Here is a 17,378-nt window from a genome sequence, read left to right as displayed (position 1 = left end):
GGTTTACAGTTTGGGTTGAAGGTTTAGGATTTAGGGTTTAGAGTTTGGGTTTAGGGTTTAGAGTTTGGGTTTAGAGTTTATGGTTTGAATTTAAGGTCTAGGATTTAAATTTAGATTTAGGATTTAGGGTATATAGTTTGAGTTTAGGGTATAGGTTTGGTTTTATGGTTTAGGGTTTAAAATTTAAGATCTAAAATTTGGTTTTAGGGTTCGAATTTAGAGTTTATGATTTAAAGTTTATTTTATTTGTAATTTATAATTCATTTATTTATGTGACATTAATATTTATGGTAATATGATTGAAATAAGGAAAGAGGTGAATTCATAAGTTCACCTCAGGGGTGAACCTAAATATTGTTCTATCCAAAACTATAACATGAATAAAATGGATACACTTGAGCTTGGGGTCCGACCCTGAAACTCAAGTGTTGGACCGACCCTGAAGATTGCTGCAACTTTCTAGATAAAATGAATACACTTTTATTATTTCTTGATATAGTATCGTTCGAACATAAATTCTTACACATCACAAGAATATGTGAATAATCTTACGTCTCCTTCTCGTGATCTTTCCATGGTATTAAGCTTTTGAGACTCCACATCAATAACGTCGAAGGGGTACAAGTTGAAGAGGCACTTTCTTGATAATTGAAAGATTACCATATTCCTCCATGTCAATGTCTCCAATTTTCATCCCATCAGGCAATTCCCAATCGAAAAGGTAAAGCAAATTCATCAATCCTAGCTCCACAGTAGCAGCCCCCATTGGCATCGCGGGACACATCCTTCGACCAGAACCAAACGGTAATAGTTCAAAATGTTGTCCTCTAAAATCAACAAAACTATTAGCAAACCGTTCAGGGATGAAGTCTTCAGGGTCGGTCCAAAGCTGGGGGTCACGTCCTATTGCCCATACATTAACTTGAATTTGCGTCTTCGGGGGAATATCATAGCCTTGGATCTTGATGTGTGACATTGTTTCTCTTGGGATTATAAATGGAAGTGGTGGATGTAATCTGAATGTTTCCTTGATTATGAGATTCAAGTATTCAACTTTTCCTAGATCATCTTCAGTGATTCTTTCCCTTTTGATCCCGAGTGTGGTTCGAATACTTTCTTGAGCTTTCTTCATCACTCTAGGGTTTCTAATGAGTTCTGTCATCGCCCAAATCATTGCTATAGAGCTTGTATCTATCCCCGCAAGAAACACATCCTGTTAAATCACATAACAAAACATATTAAAATCTTATATAATACAGTTTTTAACCTAATCAAAGTGGTTTAGTGTGACAATATTTGAGATTTTACCATGACGACTGCCTTGATATTATCCATATTGAGTTTGAAAGAATCTGCATCCCCTTGTTTATCAATCATATCTAACAACAAGGAAACAATATCCTTATTTTTCCTTCCTTCTGGCTTCAAGTGATCATCAATCACATGCTGATAAAAATCATCAAGCTCTTTAGACACTCTGTTGATCTTCTTGTTTCTTTGAAACAACCAGTCTAAGAATCTTCCAGCCCCACCAGGGAAGAAGTCATAGAAAGTGAAAGTCCCAAGAGCTACTGCTGCTTCGGTTACAAGCTCTTCAATCCTTTCTTGATCGATAACAAAGCCGTCCACGTGGAAATTCTGTCCTAAAGCTACTCTACAGATGATGCTCGCGTTGAGTGAGAAGAACGTTTTGCTTAAATCTACAGGAGACTGTATCAGAGCAGATTCCGATACCTTCTTCACCACGTAACCTACCTCTTCCTCTCTTATGTACCTAAAAGATTGAACCTTCTCGAGGCTTAAAAGCTCGATAACCGCGATTTTTCGCATTTCGCGCCAGTAAGCACCGTACTGGGAGAATGAGATGTCTTTAAAGCCGTAAGTGAGTTTTCCTGTCCCGACCGTCTTTGGTCGGCTGCAACATTCCAAGTCGTGAGTTCGGAGGACCGCTTCAGCTGCTTCACTCGATGAGATGACAACCACCGGAACAAAACCGAGGCGGAGAAGCATCACTGGTCCGTGTTTGATTGAGAGATTATGAAAACATCTGTGAAGCAATCCTGAAAGATGATGCAAGTTTCCAATGATGGGAAGACTTGAAGGGCTAGGAGGAAGATTAAACTTTGAGTTTTTTAACTTTTTTGTAAGAAAGATTGATGATACAAGAGTAAGAAGCAAAACTAAGAAGAAACAGAGCAATATCGCCATCTTTTATATTTCTTTTCTAAGCTATGTTTCTTGGGGGAGATGAGTGTCCTCCAGTTCGAAAGAGTCTTTGTGTATATAACGATATACAAGTGGACTACTAGATCGATGACCTAACCGACACGTTAGATCTACAAAAGCAAGTGGTTGAAAACTGTGTAACAAAAGTTGCTATATGTGGAAGGAAACTAACTTCTTTGGAATCATAAAAGTCTAATCTGTTAGAGATTCTTATGATATATGATTGGTTGGTTTGCACTGATTGTTTGGATTACTAAAATATACAATCTTTTAAGCCAATAATTATGCCATATTATTTAAAAAGAAGAAACAAACAATGCCGTATATTATTGACAATCTAGAGTCTACTGCTTCCACGACGACGACGAGTGATGTGCATGTGCAAGTTTCTGTGAGGGTGATAGATTTAGTTCTTTGTAAATGTTTATCATCTATTTTTAGGCCCAGACCAGAAAAAGAAAAAATGTATTTTCAGTTGCGCTACTTTTCAGAAGAAAAAATTACTCTCAGAGACACATTCTCAATTTACAATTACATCTTCAGACACAATACACTTGACACACACTTTTCTGTTGTTCAATGACCTTAAGACCCCTGAACTAGAAGAGAAGCCTCTTCTCCCCTAACTCTCACAAATTTCCTCATCCTCTCTCCTGTCTTAATTATAATTTCCCAAATGTTCAAATCCTAAACAAAATAAAAAAGGTTCGATGGGTCTGAAAAGACCAAAGTTTGTAATGAAATCAATTTGTTCATGTGCCTATGACTGGTCCGTCATCTCCTTCGTCAAGATCATCTCAGTCTTGCTAAAATAAAAGAGTAAAAAAAATCAGAAGAACCCAGAAAAAAAAGTCTCCAGAGGATGATAACTGCCCTATCTATTTCATCTCCCTCAACATCGTCATGAATGAAGTGGAACTTCCGAGAAAACCGTCGTAGAAGACAAGAGAGTCGGCAGAGACAAAACGAGTCAGCTCCTCCTCTTACACCGCCGGTAAGCCACGCCATGGATTCCGAGCTCAACATCGGCGTGGATGAGCTCGATGAAACTGCGGTGGTTCGGCTTCCTCGTCGTGCTTAGCTCATCTCGTAAAGCTGCCGAGCTCGGTGAAGCTGCGGTTGTTGGATTCCGAGCTTAACAGCGTCATGGATAAGCTTGCCATGCTCAGCCGCGGTGGTTTGAGCTCCTCGTCGTGCTCAGCTGCGGTGGTTCAAAACTCCTCGTCGTTCTTAGCTGCGGTGGTTTAAGCTTTCTTGCCATGCTCAGATTCCACCACAAGATCTGTCGTCCAAGTCGCCTCCTCGCCGTCCTCGCTCATCTCTGCGAAGTGCCGTCCATCATCTCAGTCAAGCGCCGGTGGTTCGTCGCCATTGAAAAAAGTTCGATTGCATCTGCAATCAAGAATCATGTATTTGCGCATTTGGTCCTTGTATTTATGTAAGTTTTTGAATTTGCCTCCAAACTTTCCAAATTTTCAGATTTTTCTTTGTATTAGTCCCAAACTTTATAATTATACACTCCAACCCTACTTTATGTTCCTCACCTACAAAAATGCAAATCGATATGTTTGTATAATTTTTTAGTCTAGTATTAAAGATCTACTAATCTTTAATTAACTAAATAATTTATGAAGTTTCAACACTGTCCAAATTTTTTAATTAATTAAATAATTGTTTTGTGAACTATGTACAAAGAAATGTGGATATGAGTTTTGTTGATTTAGGAAATGTGGATAAAAGAGTTGGGTACAATATCAAATCAGAAGATAAAATCAAAAATTTATAATATATGTATAAAAACGATACTATAAAAGTTTTGTATCAGCATACATATTCTTTATACTTTAATATATTATTAATTATTGTAAGTTAGAATTTATTGGTCTTGTGTTTTGTGGATACTGAAAATATGGTTAAAGATTTTGTTAGTCAAAAATATGTGGATGCAAGAGTTGTGTACAGGTGAATTGTGTTGATTCTTAAATCCTTTATGTCCACACTTTTATGGTCTACGTCTATGCCTACTCGTTCACAAATACCACAAACATCTATCTACATAGTCACACGAACATATCATTTTCTTTGCATATTTTTCATCTATATCCACATTTTTCACATCCACACTTTTATTGTCCACGTCCACGTCCACACATTTTTATATAAATACTAAAATATTTTTAAAATGTATCGAAAGTGGATGTTAAAATATAAAGAAAAAAAATTATAACTTAATGTAATAAATAATACATTTTATCAAAAACTCAAAAACTTAAATATCTCAGATTATAAATAAAACAAATATATCTCAAAGGAAACTCATTTGAAACACAAATGGTCCCCACTCCCTCCAAAACAACACACTATCTCTTTCCATCTTCGAAAAGGATATAATTGTCTAGATAATATGCTGGTCCTACTAAAATGTGTCTCACATGCAAAAAATGTCTAAAAGAGTAAAAGAAAGACACAAAGTGTCTTATTGTGTGATCAAAGAGTTTTACTCCACATACATGTAGTAAAACTTAGTAAAATTTGGCGCAACCAATACTTTTAACATTTTGCTCCCCTTTATTATATCCCCTCTCATTTACTCTCAGCTCAGCTCTTCTCCACCAATCACATCCTGATTTGTTTTGTTTGTTTTTTGGCTCTGTTTCTTGAAGAAGTGAGATAAGTAAGAGTCTTATCTATAAGATGATCAAAGGTCACTGAAATATGTTATAAGTTGCACTATAAGTTACTAGATTTTTGGACACTCCTGTTAGCGGAAAATGACTTGTGGTCCAAACATCACTTGTTCTGTTAGACTTAGTCATGTTTTGTTCGAGTGGGGTTATGTACTCACTGATTGATCATATAGCATTAGAGACGACTGAGTCATGGTTTCTATTGCTAGTTGGGCCGTGTTGTTTTTACCAAACATTCTTTTAATAATATTCAACTTGTGTTCTTAATTTCATGGGTTCGAAACACAGGGTGAAGAGTTTAACAAGCTGATCGAAGAGAGCAATGTTTAAAAAAAAAACGAGAATTTTAATAGAGTGAATACCACAGCTTAAGCTAGAGAAATGGAGTGAAATGATTTGGAAGCAAAAGAGAATCTTAGTTTTACTCGGCAGCTGCTTCCTCCATGACTTGTTCCGCAATTGCTGGTGGCACGGGGTAGTAGTGATAGTGTAGCTCCCCGACATCATCTCCTGACAGTTTCGTCCATCCATTAGGACCCACGTGGTACACTGATCACACGAGAAGAGACAAAATCTTAAAATCATATGAGCCAAAAAATTCAGTATCTTGAAAGCTTTGATATAACACATTTGAGAACTACTAACCGCTAGCAACACCACCACTGGCTCCATCACGGAATGTAGCATGGTAGATTGATCTCCTTGCTAACTCGGAAGCTTCTTCAACTGACATATCGAACTTGTACCTAATGATGATAGAAGCAAAAATTAGAATATGGTTTTAAATTTTGGGATTGGGAAAGAAAAAGAGATGAACATGTTTCTTCAACTGACCCGCTGTCTAGTACACCGTAAGCGTATGGTGAACCGGAACCGACTGAGAACCTGTCTCCCTTGAGCCTTCCTCCTTCGTTGTCCACATAGTATAGTCCAGGACCCTATATCCAAGGTGGAGTTAGAATCTCAAGGGTGAGAAATTAAAAAAAAAAAAGAAGTAATGAAGATATGAAGTTGGGTTTCACTGACAGTTTCGTCCCATCCAGCGATCATGGTGCCGACGGAAAGTCCCATTCCACGGTATGAGTAGAGCATGTTTGCGAGAAGTTTTGAAGCTCCGGAAACAGAAATTCTCCTCTTGTTTGCCAGCTCATGCAGACGGCACTTGGACAGACAAATAAACCAAGAGATTAAAACTCAACATGCCAAAATACTATAACTCAGATGAAAAGCATCCACTTTGCAGTTTGCATCATGAACCTCGATCTTACTAAGCTTTTATAGTCATCAATTAAAGCTATTTTGTTATTCGGTATCTTAGTCCAACAAAAGGCAATAGAAGTATACAACTTACAACAATGTATAGTTCCAGAACAAGGATGCTAAAGCCATTAACTATGTGGTATGCATATTGAACTCAAAGAGATTCGTATAGGGACATCATAATACAACCAAAAAAATTCCAATTATCCATTTAAAATGAAGATAAGTCACAGATCTAAGCATCAGCTCAGACAGAAAAGAAGGAAAAATAGAGCTAGGTACCTTAATTCCAAGATTCCTGTGCCAGAATTGGCAGTCAGCAGCTCCTCCAGCCATTGTACCAAGCATATAAGGATTGATTTCAATAATCTTCTTCACGGATTGTGAGGCTAAATACAAAAAGAAACCATAAGAAACATCAGTAGCAACAATACAAACGCTTCATCCCTTATACTGTCTAACAATCATTGGCCAACAGAACGTAGACTATAAGATTACTTAACAATCTAGCTCAAAACTAAACCAACAACCTCCATACTAATTGTTTTTGCCAGAGTCAACTATGCTGAACACCATCAAGTTGTGTATAATAAAGCAAAGATATAAACTAAAAGTAAAAGTGATGAAAGAAAGAGAGCATACAGATATATCCACCCATGCTAGCACGGGAATCTGCAGCGACCATGACACCTTCCTTGAAGATAAAAGCAAGTGTGGTTGTTCCTTTCGCTGGCTTCACCATCTGCACTGCTTCTTTCTGAAACCCATCAAACTGAAACCCCCAAAACCAAAAAAAAACAATCAACCCACATTGCAAAGAGCCCACAAAACAATTTCTCCAAATCACCAAAAAAAAAAAAAAAAAAAGAAACTCACATCTGTGGTCCGGGGAAGATCAAAGGAGGGCACAGTAGAAAACCCATCAAGCATGTCGTTGCTACATCCGAAGCCAATCGTAGGCATGGAAGTCTCGAACCCACTCGTATCAAGCTTCATTGTTAAAACCCTACAGAAACACAAGTACCAAGCGATTATAGGAGAAGCGGTAAAAGCTAATCTAGTATGAGATAAACCAAACCCAGATGTCAAGTGAACAACTTTCCCCTTTAAAAAAAAAATAACTCAAATCAGATCTAGCTCTAGATATATATGTGTGTGTTTCTGTATAAACCCTAAACCTTTAAAGTTATTGACAAGACAAGTTAACAATGCTCGAGCTCGATTAAGGATCGGAAACGTACCTTGCTGAAGAAAAGTTATCAAATTGAAGCGAGAAGAAGAAGATGAAGAAGCTCTAAAAGTGACAAACGAAGAGGAGAAAAAAATAAGGAATAGATCGTTTCTTGAGCACCGGGCAAACCACAAAGGAGCCAACTGGGCCAGAATGGGCCATTTAATATTGGGTTATTAAGTAATCGGCTTAAACGAGAGGGAAAAACGGGAAGACGATAGCTCCAAGGCTTTATTCAAAACTATGCTTCAATGGGCTTTTAAAAAGGCCCAATATGTGCCCTATTAATCTTTCATTAAGAAACCTCTTTGTGAACTAGAATCATAGCTGAAACATTTAATCCGAGGCTTTACATAAATGGGCTTTTCAAAAAGGCCTATTTATCTTCCATTACAAAACCTCTTTGTGACCTAGAGTGTTAGGTTTGGTCTTAAATCGTTCCTCTCTTTCTCCTTCTCTTCTCCGTCTTGTGGAACACAGACAGGGAGGGGGTTTAAGAATTCCGAAAGGTTCAATAAACTTTAAACTTTAGCGAAATATCATCCTTTTACGATGGCGGAAGAGACGGTGAGGATTCGTCTGGTGTTTGAGGATCAACGGATTCTGAGCAAGTGCCAGAAGAAGCAAGGTCTAAAGAGGAGCTGGGTTGTTCTGAATCCTAAATATCATCCAACTGTTTCACAGTTTTCTAATCATATCCTCTACACATTTAGCCTCTTCGAAGCTTGTCCTCATGGCCTCTCTCTATATGTACGCTACGCATTCTTCCTTCCTTCTTGTCTTGCCCTAATGTTAAATGTCGTCGACACCATTATTGGTTTACATTCACTTATTATGTGAAAGCTTTATCTTTTTGATTTTTCAGATGGATGGGTTCGTTTTGCCGCCGTTCGAGTCGAGCTGTGTGTTAAAGGATAAAGATATCGTTTGGTTAGTTTCATCATATTCGGTCTTGTAACGCATTTTCATTTAGGGGGTCTACTGAGTATTAGTGTTGAAGTTTTTTTTTTCGTTTTTGTTTCGTAGTGTTAAGAGAAAGAAGGAAGCTTTGCTGGAGATTGTTGAGGAAGACAGCGAGGAGAATGTTTGTGCTGCGGTTGAGGCTGAAGAAGAGAGGGCTCGGATTCTTCCTGGTGCGCTGCTGCTTATTGATAACGAGGAGTTCCAGAAGGAAACTGGAGGATATGAAAGTGAGTCTGAGGAAGAAGAGATTGTGCCAGAGAAGAAGACTTCAAAGAAACGTAAAGCTTCAAGCAAAAGCATAAGCTCCAGGTAGGATCTTGACTAGAATGACTCTTACCCACCTATGTGTATTCGTTGTTAGTTTATTTCATGTCTGATGATTTTGTAGGAGTAAGAAGTGTAAGCTAGCTACTACTACTACTAGTAGTGAAGAAACTCCACTGGAAAGAGAAGACGCAGCTGTTGTAAACAAGAGCAATGCTGTAAAGAAGAGGAAAACATTGGACGTACATAGAACTGAAAATGATGAACAGATTGATGATGCTAACGCCAAGTCTATGACCAAGTCGAAGAAGTAAGTGTTGTCTAGAAACTCATGAATTGTTTCTCGCTGGTTGATTTTCCATTGCCTTACTTTCAAATTTCAGGTCCTCGCTTCAAGAAGAGTGCAATGAACCTGACGAACTGTGCGACATGTCTGCTGAAACTAAAAAGGTTCGAGTTTATTTCATTGTCTCAAGGAACGTGAAGGGCTTGTTTTGTCTTTTGTTTGTTTCTCTTTCTTTTTAAAGAGTGAACATTGTGTATATATATATATATATACCGACTTAGTATTGGGTAAACTGCCTGATGTACGTAGATGCAGGGGCTTTAGTTTCCTATCTGATCCTTCTTTGCGACAATGAATGGGAAGCTGACTCTTCCTTATATTTATTTAAGACACCTAGTAGAAGTGCTCGGCGTAAAAAGGCTAAACGGCAATGGCTGAGAGAAAAGACAAAACTAGAGAAGGAAGAGGTGAGTCTTCAGATACTTGAAAACTCAAAATGATGATAAGACTAATGTCTCTATCACGCGTTTAAGCAACACTGATATCTTCTTTCTTGTCACACAATCTGCAGCTTCTACAGAACCAGATGGCTTTAGCACCCATCCAAAAACCAGCTATCACTATAATAGACTACCAAGTAACCAAGGAAAATCTCTCTGAACCTCTCGAAAAGCAGCAGCCAGATGAAGATGGTGATGGCGTTGGGGATGAAGTGGTTCCTGTTGAAGTGAGACCAGGCCACATTCGCTTCAAGCCGCTCGGTATATAAATCACTCTCTGCAGAACTTTCCTGCATTTTTTTTTTCTTGGCTCCTCACAGTTTCTCTTACACATGCTTACTTTTCAAATGAAACAGATGAAGCTTCCCCTGAAACTGAACCTCCTGCGGTATGACTTTACCCTATCTTTCGTTTCCTTGAGCTTTGGCCAGATCTGAATGAAATCTATAATGATCATAAGGCTTGATAACGTTTAGGAAAATATCTTGTGGAATGGAAACATGACGAAGAAGAAAGGCCAAAAATGGGGTACAGAGAAGACAGGATTTTCCAAAAGGTATACTCGGGATTTGAATGAAGAAGATACTTATCACACACAGCCCGCTGAGGCAGAGACGCTTGCTAACGGTCAGATAGACTATGAACAGCTTGTGGCATACACTGGCTCAGTAAAGGTTTGCTTAAATAGTATTTGCATTAAGATGTGTTGTTTATAGTCTCAACATTGTCGTTCTCCTCACTTCTGATATGTTAATGTTTCAGAAAGGAGATATTATTGCGTACCGCCTCATTGAGCTGACATCATCTTGGACTCCCGAAGTTTCCTCCTTTCGAGTAAAGTTTCTGACTCTCCTTTTGAGCCTGTTGATCAAATCAATACCTAAGCCCTTATACGTTATTTTTCTTCTGTAGGTGGGAGAGATAAGCTACTATGATCCAGGCTCCAAGAAGGTGACGTTGATGCCTGTTGAAGAGTATCCAATTGAGAAGAAGACAGAAGAGGACGAGGATTCATCAATGCAAGCTGATACATCTCTTTATAAAGAAGACGGATCCTTGGAGGTATACTATGTCATAGAAACAACAATCACAGATCTGGTCACTGTAGTTGTTTGGCTTGCTAAGAAAGAGAGTTTGCTTCTACAGGTTGAGTTTTCTTCTCTGCTGGATGTCCGCAGCATCAAAACTAGCAGCTCAGACGTCTTGGAAGTCGCAAACAAGCCTGACCAATCAGCTACTAATGTAAAGCTGAGCACAAACAGCAACGGTTTGCAAACCACTGTGAAAGGTAACTTCTCCAACAATCTTGACGTCAATCTTTTGTATATTGACATGGAAACTTATTTGACTTGGATCATTGTAAAAACTGCAGAGAATGGAAAAGGGGACCCTTGGGAAGAACTAAGTGAAGCTCTAAGTGAGAAAAAGGCAAAACTGTGTGAAGCTAACAAAGGGTGGAACAAGAAAGGGAGTTCACGTAGAGGGTCGTGGAGGAGAGGTAGCGGAATGGGTCCTCTCATGAACTATCTAAGATCTCAGAAAGAGATATGAGCAATTAATTAAGTTAGGGTCTCTGATTGTTTTTTCTTCATTCTTGATCATTTTGGATTTGGAAAAAAACTCAGTCAAAAGAAAAAGAAAACCGTTTTTTTTTTGTTATTGCTGCTGTGAATTGCATTGCTGAGTTTTTGTTAGGGGTAATGGGATATCTTTTGTATGCACATTCTAATCGATAATACGGGCTAACAGAGAGGCTTGTTGATGCATTCGGTCGAACAAGTTGTGGGCGATATTGTACTCAAATATAATACTGTAATCATCTGTTGAAGCGACACCGTTTTACTTAGACGACATTGAAAAAGCAGATTACAAACAACCACCCACAATACACAGGTGCCGAAAAAATAAAAGAGAAGACAGGAAATGATTCCCTAACCGGTCTTCTTCTCTTCTTTTCGTTCCTCTCTCTCTCCCTCAAAGACATCCAGAGCTCACTTACGATTCATCTGAAGCAGGGATGATGAGATGGCGTCGGCTTGCTACTTTGAGATTGGTTCGTTCCCAACATTCACTTGAGAGAGGTACTCTGAGAAATGATTTCTTCCAAACCCCCTACGAGTTATTCTGCCAACGAGGCTTCTCTGGTAGAAATCTCTCTTATAGAGAGAGATTGAGAGGTGGTCTCGTTGGTATCAAGAAGGATGATGCTGTGGCTCTGTTTCAGTCCATGATTCAGTCTCGTCCTCTTCCTACGGTCATAGATTTCAGTAGATTGCTTAGTGGTATTGCTAAAACAAAACAATATGATCTCGTGTTGGATCTCTGCAAGCAGATGGAACTGCAAGGGATTGCTTATGATCTCTACACTCTCAACATTATCATCAATTGCTTCTGTCGTCTCCAAAAACTCGGGTTTTCTTTTTCTGTTATGGGAAAGATGTTGAAACTTGGATATGAGCCTACCACAATCACATTCTCTACTTTGATTAATGGTTTATGTCTCAAGGGTCTAGTTTCCCAAGCTGTGGAGTTAGTTGATCGTATGGTTGCAATGAAGGTTGTTCCAAATCTCATCATACTTAACACTCTTGTCAATGGTCTTTCTCTCCAAGATAGGCTCTCTGAAGCAATGGCTTTGATAGATCGAATGATGGCTAATGGATGTCAACCCGATCAGTTTACGTATGGTCCGGTTATGAACAGAATGTGCAAGTCAGGGAACTCTATCTTGGCCTTAGATCTTCTCAGAAAGATGGAAGATAGAGAGGTCAAGCCTCACGTAGTCATATACAGTATGATTATCCATGGTCTTTGCAAAGATGAGAGAGTCGAAGATGCACTCAGACTTTTCAATGAAATGGAAACCAAAGGTATCAAACCAAATGTCTTTACCTACAACTCTCTGATAGGAAGCTTCTGTAGTGTTGGCAGATGGGATGACGGCGCACAGTTGCTGAGGGATATGATTACTAGTGAAATCACACCAGACGTCATCACTTTCAGTGCTTTGATTGATTGTTTTGTGAAAGAGGGAAAGCTTAACGAGGCTAAGGAATTGTACAATGAGATGATCACAAGAGGCATTGATCCTAATATCTTTACATACAATTCTTTGGTATATGGATTGTGCATGGAGAAGCGCTTAGATGAAGCCAACCAGATGATGGACCTGATGGTTAGCAAGGGATGTTTTCCTGATATAGTAACGTTTAATACCCTTATAAACGGATATTGTAAGGCTAAACTGGTTGATGAAGGTATGAGACTTTTCCGCCAAATGTCTGTGAGAGGATTGATTGCCACTACAACCACTTATAGCACTCTCATCCAAGGCTTTTGTCAATCAGGAAAACCAAACGTGGCCAAGGAACTCTTCCAGGAGATGGTCTATACTGATGTGCCACCCAGTTTTGTGACTTATGGTATTTTGCTGGATGGGTTGTGTGACAATGGAGAAGTAGAAGAGGCTTTGGGAATACTTGAAAAAATGCATAATAGTAAGATGGAAATTGATATTAGTATATATAATATCATCATTCACGGAATGTGCAAAGCTAGTAAGGTCGACGATGCTTGGGATTTATTCTGCAGCCTACCTTTGAAAGGAGTGAAACCTGATGTTAAGACATTCACCGTAATGATTTCGGGGTTGTGTAAGAAAGGGTCACTGCCTGAAGCATACATCTTGCTAAGGAAAATGGAGGAAGATGGGATTGCGCCAAATGATTGTACATACAACACACTAATCCGAGCTCATCTCGAAAGCAGTGACATAATCAATTCTGTTGAACTCATCGAGGAGATGATGAGGTGTGGGTTCTCTACAGATGCTTCCACCATGAAGATGGTTATGGATATGTTATCGGATGGTAGATTGGACAAAAGCTTTTTGGATATGCTTTCTTAGAATGGTTGGATCTTATCTGCTAGAGACAAAGTCCCGATTAATAATTTATGAGGTATTTGGGCTTAATAGTATAAATAAGTTGGTTTCTTTGTTTGTTTACATTTTAAACAGATCTTGATGTCTCTCCTTTCTATATCGCTTTCTTTCTGTTTTGTCGCTGGTTCATTTTCAGTGTATTATGTGTCTCCATGATTTGACTTTGGGACTTAACTAGCCGTGAAAGTCTATGAGAAATTAGCTGTCAACAATTAGTTTATTTTCTCGTGTGATTGAATCTACGGCTTTGTGGTCGTTTGAAAACAGGTTTGAGATGTTTTAAAGTAGTATAGCCCCTTGTAGAAAGAGTCTCTCGAGGTTTGACTATATATAATAAGCTTAGATATGTCTCATAAGTAAAGCTTGTACTCTTAATCATATGTTGGTTTTGAGGTTGAATATTTTCTTATAATTTCGTTAGAGTTGGTATCTTTGTATGCATTCGTTGATATATTTGTTCTAAAGCTCTGTATCTACTAGGCTTTGGCATAAAATTCTAAATGCGAACCAAAACCCTAGCCGAAAATTTTGATTTGTAACAATTCTGAAATGTAAAAAAAAAAGTAAAATATAATTTATAGAATACTATAAAACATATCCAAAACCGAAATGTTATTAACCGAATTTGTAGTCCAAAACACACAAAATTCGGAAAATTCAAAAATATCTAAGAAACTGATCTGAATGTTTAAATTAATATGCAATATAAATATTTGAAACATAAATATGTACTTCAATTTTCAATTTACATATTTATTTTCTTATGATATCAAAAATACATATTCAAAATTTAAATAAATAACTTAAATACTCAATTCTTGTATCTATTTCCTTTTTCTCTTAAATAGATTTTACTGTGGATATACTCGAACTAAACAGATATAAACGAATCCGAACAATATAATAGTTATTTTATGGGTTTTAGGATGTAGCACAAACTAGAATTGAAACTATTGTGTTATATCTGAACATGATTCGTACTTACAAATTTACGAAGATAAGATCTAAGGTGTAAGACAGATTAGAACCGAAATCTGTAATACCCGATCTAAATTCCAACGAATATTCGAACGCCCAGACATGGGTGAATGCACAGCCAGCTTAATGTTGCCAAAGAACTCTTCCAAGAGATGGTTCTCAAGGTGCTAATCCTGATATTATGACTTACGATATTCTGCTGGATGGGTCGTGTGACAACGGAGAACTAGAGGAAGCCCTGGTAATACTTGATAAAATGCACAAGTGTAAGATTGATCCTGGTATTGGTATCTATAATATCATCATTCACGGAATGATCAATGCTAGTAAGGTCGATGATGCTTGGGATCTTTTCCGTAGCCTTCCTCTCAAAGGAGTGAAGCCTAATACCAGAACATATACTATAATGATTGGAGGACTGTGTAAGAAAGGCTTGCTGTCTGAAGCGGGCCTGTTGTTTAAGAAAATGGAAGAGGACGGGATTGCGCCAGATAGTGGTCCATACAACACACTTATCAGGGCACATCTCCGATGTAGTGACGTAAGCATTTCAGTTGAACTCATCAAAAAAATGAAGAGGTGTGGGTTCTCCGCAGATGCTTTCACTATAAAGATGGTTATGGATATGTTAGTGGATGGTAGATAGGACAAAAGCTTTCTAAATATACTTTCTTGAATGCCATATATAACTACGAGTCTAGGAGGCAGTGTCCGATAGTGTTTACGAGTTAAATGGGTTAATTAATTGAAACCAGTTTTTTTTGTGTGTAAAAGTACAACCGGAATATGTCAAAAGGTCAGTGTGGGTTCTCTGGTTTTGTCAGAGTCATAATTAAAGTGCAATATAGGCATTGTGCTCTGTTTATAGTTTACCAAATGTTTCTTGGCTTAGGAAATGTTGGGAAAATTGTCAAGATATTAACCACAACTGAGCCAAAATTGCAAACATCAATGACTCCTTGGAAGAATTTCCATAGATTGAAAATCTTCCCTAAGCTGCATCTTTTCTTTTCTCACTGTGTTCATCTGTATACTTTGCTTTTTTAGGTTATGAACAATCTGTTATCTCTCTAGTATTGTTTTGTAAATTGGTTTTTCGGTACATGTGTTAGCATTGAAAAGAACCTTACGTGATCTGTTCTGAATGTCCTTCTCTTGAGTGGGCTTGAAACATAACAATAGGATTATGATATATACGGCACTTGTGTTGTTTTGCTCTCTTTCTGAGAATATGTATAAATTTAAAATTATATAACTTCAATATTCATGTTGGTTAGTGATGTATTAAATTATGTTTTTTGTTTTATATTTTTATTTATGGGTTGTAGATTTTTGGATTAAAAAAAACTGAGATCAAAATCCTAAAATAGTATATAGCGGTATAATATTATAATATTAAATAAACTAATGATTTGTCCTAAAATTATTATGACAATTCAGTAAAATCACTTCTTTATATCTATTTATTTATTAACTAAATATTTTAAATATCATGATAATATAAATATATTAAATATTTTTTTATATACTATATATCAATAGAATTACTTAATAAATGTGTCTTAAATATCATTCTAAATATATATTTTAAGATAATTTTTAATTATAGTATTAGTTAAACTTATGAATTATTTTAAAATCATAGAGAATACGAAAAGTCTGTAAAATCACTTTTGAAAAAATAAGTAAAGATGGATAATGTTGTTGTTTTTTTATGGTCAACTATATAGAATAATGTTGTTTATTTGCATCTTTATTACAACGTGGGACATAAGAGAGCACATAAAGTTGTCACCATAAAATGATGGGCATAAAGAATGACTCGTATCCTCTTCAAGTCAACCGTCGCGTGGCAACAAAGTCTAAGCCATTACTTTCCTCATCACTCACTGGCTCGTGTACTACACAACCCAATCCAGCGCGTTTGGTACCTCTTCCTCCGTCCATTGCTCCTCCGTCCCGGAGAAACCTACAAAAAAAAAAAGGAATAAAAGTCTCAATCAATACTATTAATTCTTTAACATGTCCAATTGATATTAATTGGGTCCAACATATTTTATAACTGTATTTAAATGATTTATCTAAATATCATATAACCACCTTAGATAACCATCTTCTAAAAGTTATTAAAATCCACGTTATAACTGTTCCTACCAAAACAGTTACTTTTTTCTTTCAAATAAAGTTTTGAATTTATCAGACAGGTCTGTGATTTGGAAAATAAACGAAGTACCATTTCCATGATACAATTTTTAGAAAATAAACGACGTGATGTACATAGGATATTATATTTCTTATGAAACTTTAAAAGTTAACTAATATTAATATTAATTAATGGTGGAAGCGGGTTACTATTAAAATTTAATTTTATGATTGACGGAGCTTAACCGGTTTAAGTGAATTTTTAATAGAAATAAATATTCATATAAACTCATTTAGTTTAACGGGTTTTAAATAGGTTATTCGAATAAAAAATATTTATTAAATGTGATTCTACTTAAAGTTAGTGAAGACCATTTTAATCCAACTATATATATATATATATATATATAACAGAATATGTTAAACAATATTTCTTTAAACATTTTTCAAAAAAATTATTCGGTTTTAGTTGCGGGTTGAGTTTGATATTAGTTTTCAAATATAATTTAAGAACTGTTCGAGTATATAGATCATGTCTAATAGAGTATGAGATTTTTATTTTTGGGGCGATTGGGATATAAATATTCTTGACTAAATTATGTTAGGTAGCTACTAAGTAAATATAATATGTTACAAACTTTAGGAATAAAGTTTTAAAATGGTTTCTGAAATACATATGGTACAAGTGTATAATTATGCAACTTGACATATTGAATATAGTCACCAAAAATATATTAAATTAAATTAATATTAAACACTGATATAATTATAAAACACACACAAATTAAATTAAATCATTTTAAAAAAACATAAAACAAAACATATACCCGCCCTTTAAAGAGCGGATCAAAATCTAGTCAATACTGTTAATTTTGGAACATGACCAGTTGATAAAGAT

General features: G+C 36.6%; 4 protein-coding genes across 5 annotated transcripts; 2 read left to right on the top strand and 2 right to left on the bottom strand.

The window, feature by feature from the left end:
* Positions 1–464: 464 nt before the first annotated feature.
* On the bottom strand, positions 465–2,357 carry LOC108829702 (cytochrome P450 71B2). Its single transcript, XM_018603306.2, has 2 exons — positions 1,309–2,357; positions 465–1,213 (listed from the first exon to the last, which is right to left on the bottom strand). The coding sequence occupies exons 1-2, from the start codon at positions 2,206–2,208 to the stop codon at positions 602–604; spliced, it is 1,512 nt and encodes a 503-aa protein (XP_018458808.1). The 5' UTR covers positions 2,209–2,357; the 3' UTR covers positions 465–601.
* A 2,775-nt stretch (positions 2,358–5,132) lies between these two features.
* On the bottom strand, positions 5,133–7,571 carry LOC108808354 (proteasome subunit beta type-5-B). The gene is made up of 8 exons (XM_056988809.1): positions 7,415–7,571; positions 7,050–7,179; positions 6,816–6,945; positions 6,456–6,562; positions 5,940–6,074; positions 5,748–5,851; positions 5,559–5,659; positions 5,133–5,462 (listed from the first exon to the last, which is right to left on the bottom strand). The coding sequence occupies exons 2-8, from the start codon at positions 7,167–7,169 to the stop codon at positions 5,335–5,337; spliced, it is 825 nt and encodes a 274-aa protein (XP_056844789.1). The 5' UTR covers positions 7,170–7,179; positions 7,415–7,571; the 3' UTR covers positions 5,133–5,334.
* Positions 7,572–7,835: 264 nt separating this feature from the next.
* On the top strand, positions 7,836–11,076 carry LOC108807008 (coilin). 2 transcript variants are annotated; one of them, XM_018579239.2, is made up of 13 exons: positions 7,836–8,154; positions 8,270–8,334; positions 8,431–8,676; positions 8,756–8,941; positions 9,015–9,081; positions 9,307–9,384; positions 9,489–9,678; positions 9,774–9,805; positions 9,894–10,091; positions 10,180–10,251; positions 10,330–10,479; positions 10,564–10,705; positions 10,790–11,076. In XM_018579239.2, exons 1-13 carry the CDS (start codon positions 7,957–7,959, stop codon positions 10,966–10,968), a joined length of 1,803 nt encoding a protein of 600 aa, XP_018434741.1. In that variant the 5' UTR covers positions 7,836–7,956; the 3' UTR covers positions 10,969–11,076. The 2 variants fall into 2 exon arrangements, with proteins under 2 accessions (XP_018434741.1, XP_018434740.1); XM_018579238.2 differs by having other exon boundaries at positions 9,765–9,805.
* A 134-nt stretch (positions 11,077–11,210) lies between these two features.
* On the top strand, positions 11,211–13,516 carry LOC108811820 (pentatricopeptide repeat-containing protein At1g12300, mitochondrial). The gene is made up of 2 exons (XM_056988808.1): positions 11,211–12,674; positions 12,765–13,516. Exons 1-2 carry the CDS (start codon positions 11,435–11,437, stop codon positions 13,322–13,324), a joined length of 1,800 nt encoding a protein of 599 aa, XP_056844788.1. The 5' UTR covers positions 11,211–11,434; the 3' UTR covers positions 13,325–13,516.
* The last annotated feature ends 3,862 nt before the right edge of the window (positions 13,517–17,378 follow it).

Source organism: Raphanus sativus, chromosome 6 (assembly GCF_000801105.2).
Source record: "Raphanus sativus cultivar WK10039 chromosome 6, ASM80110v3, whole genome shotgun sequence".
In the NCBI taxonomy this organism is placed as follows: Eukaryota; Viridiplantae; Streptophyta; class Magnoliopsida; order Brassicales; family Brassicaceae; genus Raphanus; species Raphanus sativus.
Note: the sequence above shows the minus strand (reverse complement) of the source record. Positions and strands in the feature narration are given on the sequence as shown.

Coding starts and splice junctions, on each gene's coding strand:
- LOC108808354 (XM_056988809.1), bottom strand. CDS start 7,169: ATGAAGCTTGATACGAGTGGGTTCGAGACTTCCATGCCTACGATTGGC. Junction 6,946..7,049: donor ATCTTCCCCGGACCACAGAT/GTGAGTTTCTTT, acceptor TGGGGGTTTCAG/TTTGATGGGTTTCAGAAAGA. Junction 5,852..5,939: donor TCGCTGGATGGGACGAAACT/GTCAGTGAAACC, acceptor CCTTGGATATAG/GGTCCTGGACTATACTATGT.
- LOC108811820 (XM_056988808.1), top strand. CDS start 11,435: ATGATGAGATGGCGTCGGCTTGCTACTTTGAGATTGGTTCGTTCCCAA. Junction 12,675..12,764: donor GGCTAAACTGGTTGATGAAG/GTATGAGACTTT, acceptor TTTGTCAATCAG/GAAAACCAAACGTGGCCAAG.
- LOC108829702 (XM_018603306.2), bottom strand. CDS start 2,208: ATGGCGATATTGCTCTGTTTCTTCTTAGTTTTGCTTCTTACTCTTGTA. Junction 1,214..1,308: donor ATATCAAGGCAGTCGTCATG/GTAAAATCTCAA, acceptor GTGATTTAACAG/GATGTGTTTCTTGCGGGGAT.
- LOC108807008 (XM_018579238.2), top strand. CDS start 7,957: ATGGCGGAAGAGACGGTGAGGATTCGTCTGGTGTTTGAGGATCAACGG. Junction 10,252..10,329: donor CCGAAGTTTCCTCCTTTCGA/GTAAAGTTTCTG, acceptor TTTCTTCTGTAG/GTGGGAGAGATAAGCTACTA. Junction 10,706..10,789: donor TTTGCAAACCACTGTGAAAG/GTAACTTCTCCA, acceptor TAAAAACTGCAG/AGAATGGAAAAGGGGACCCT.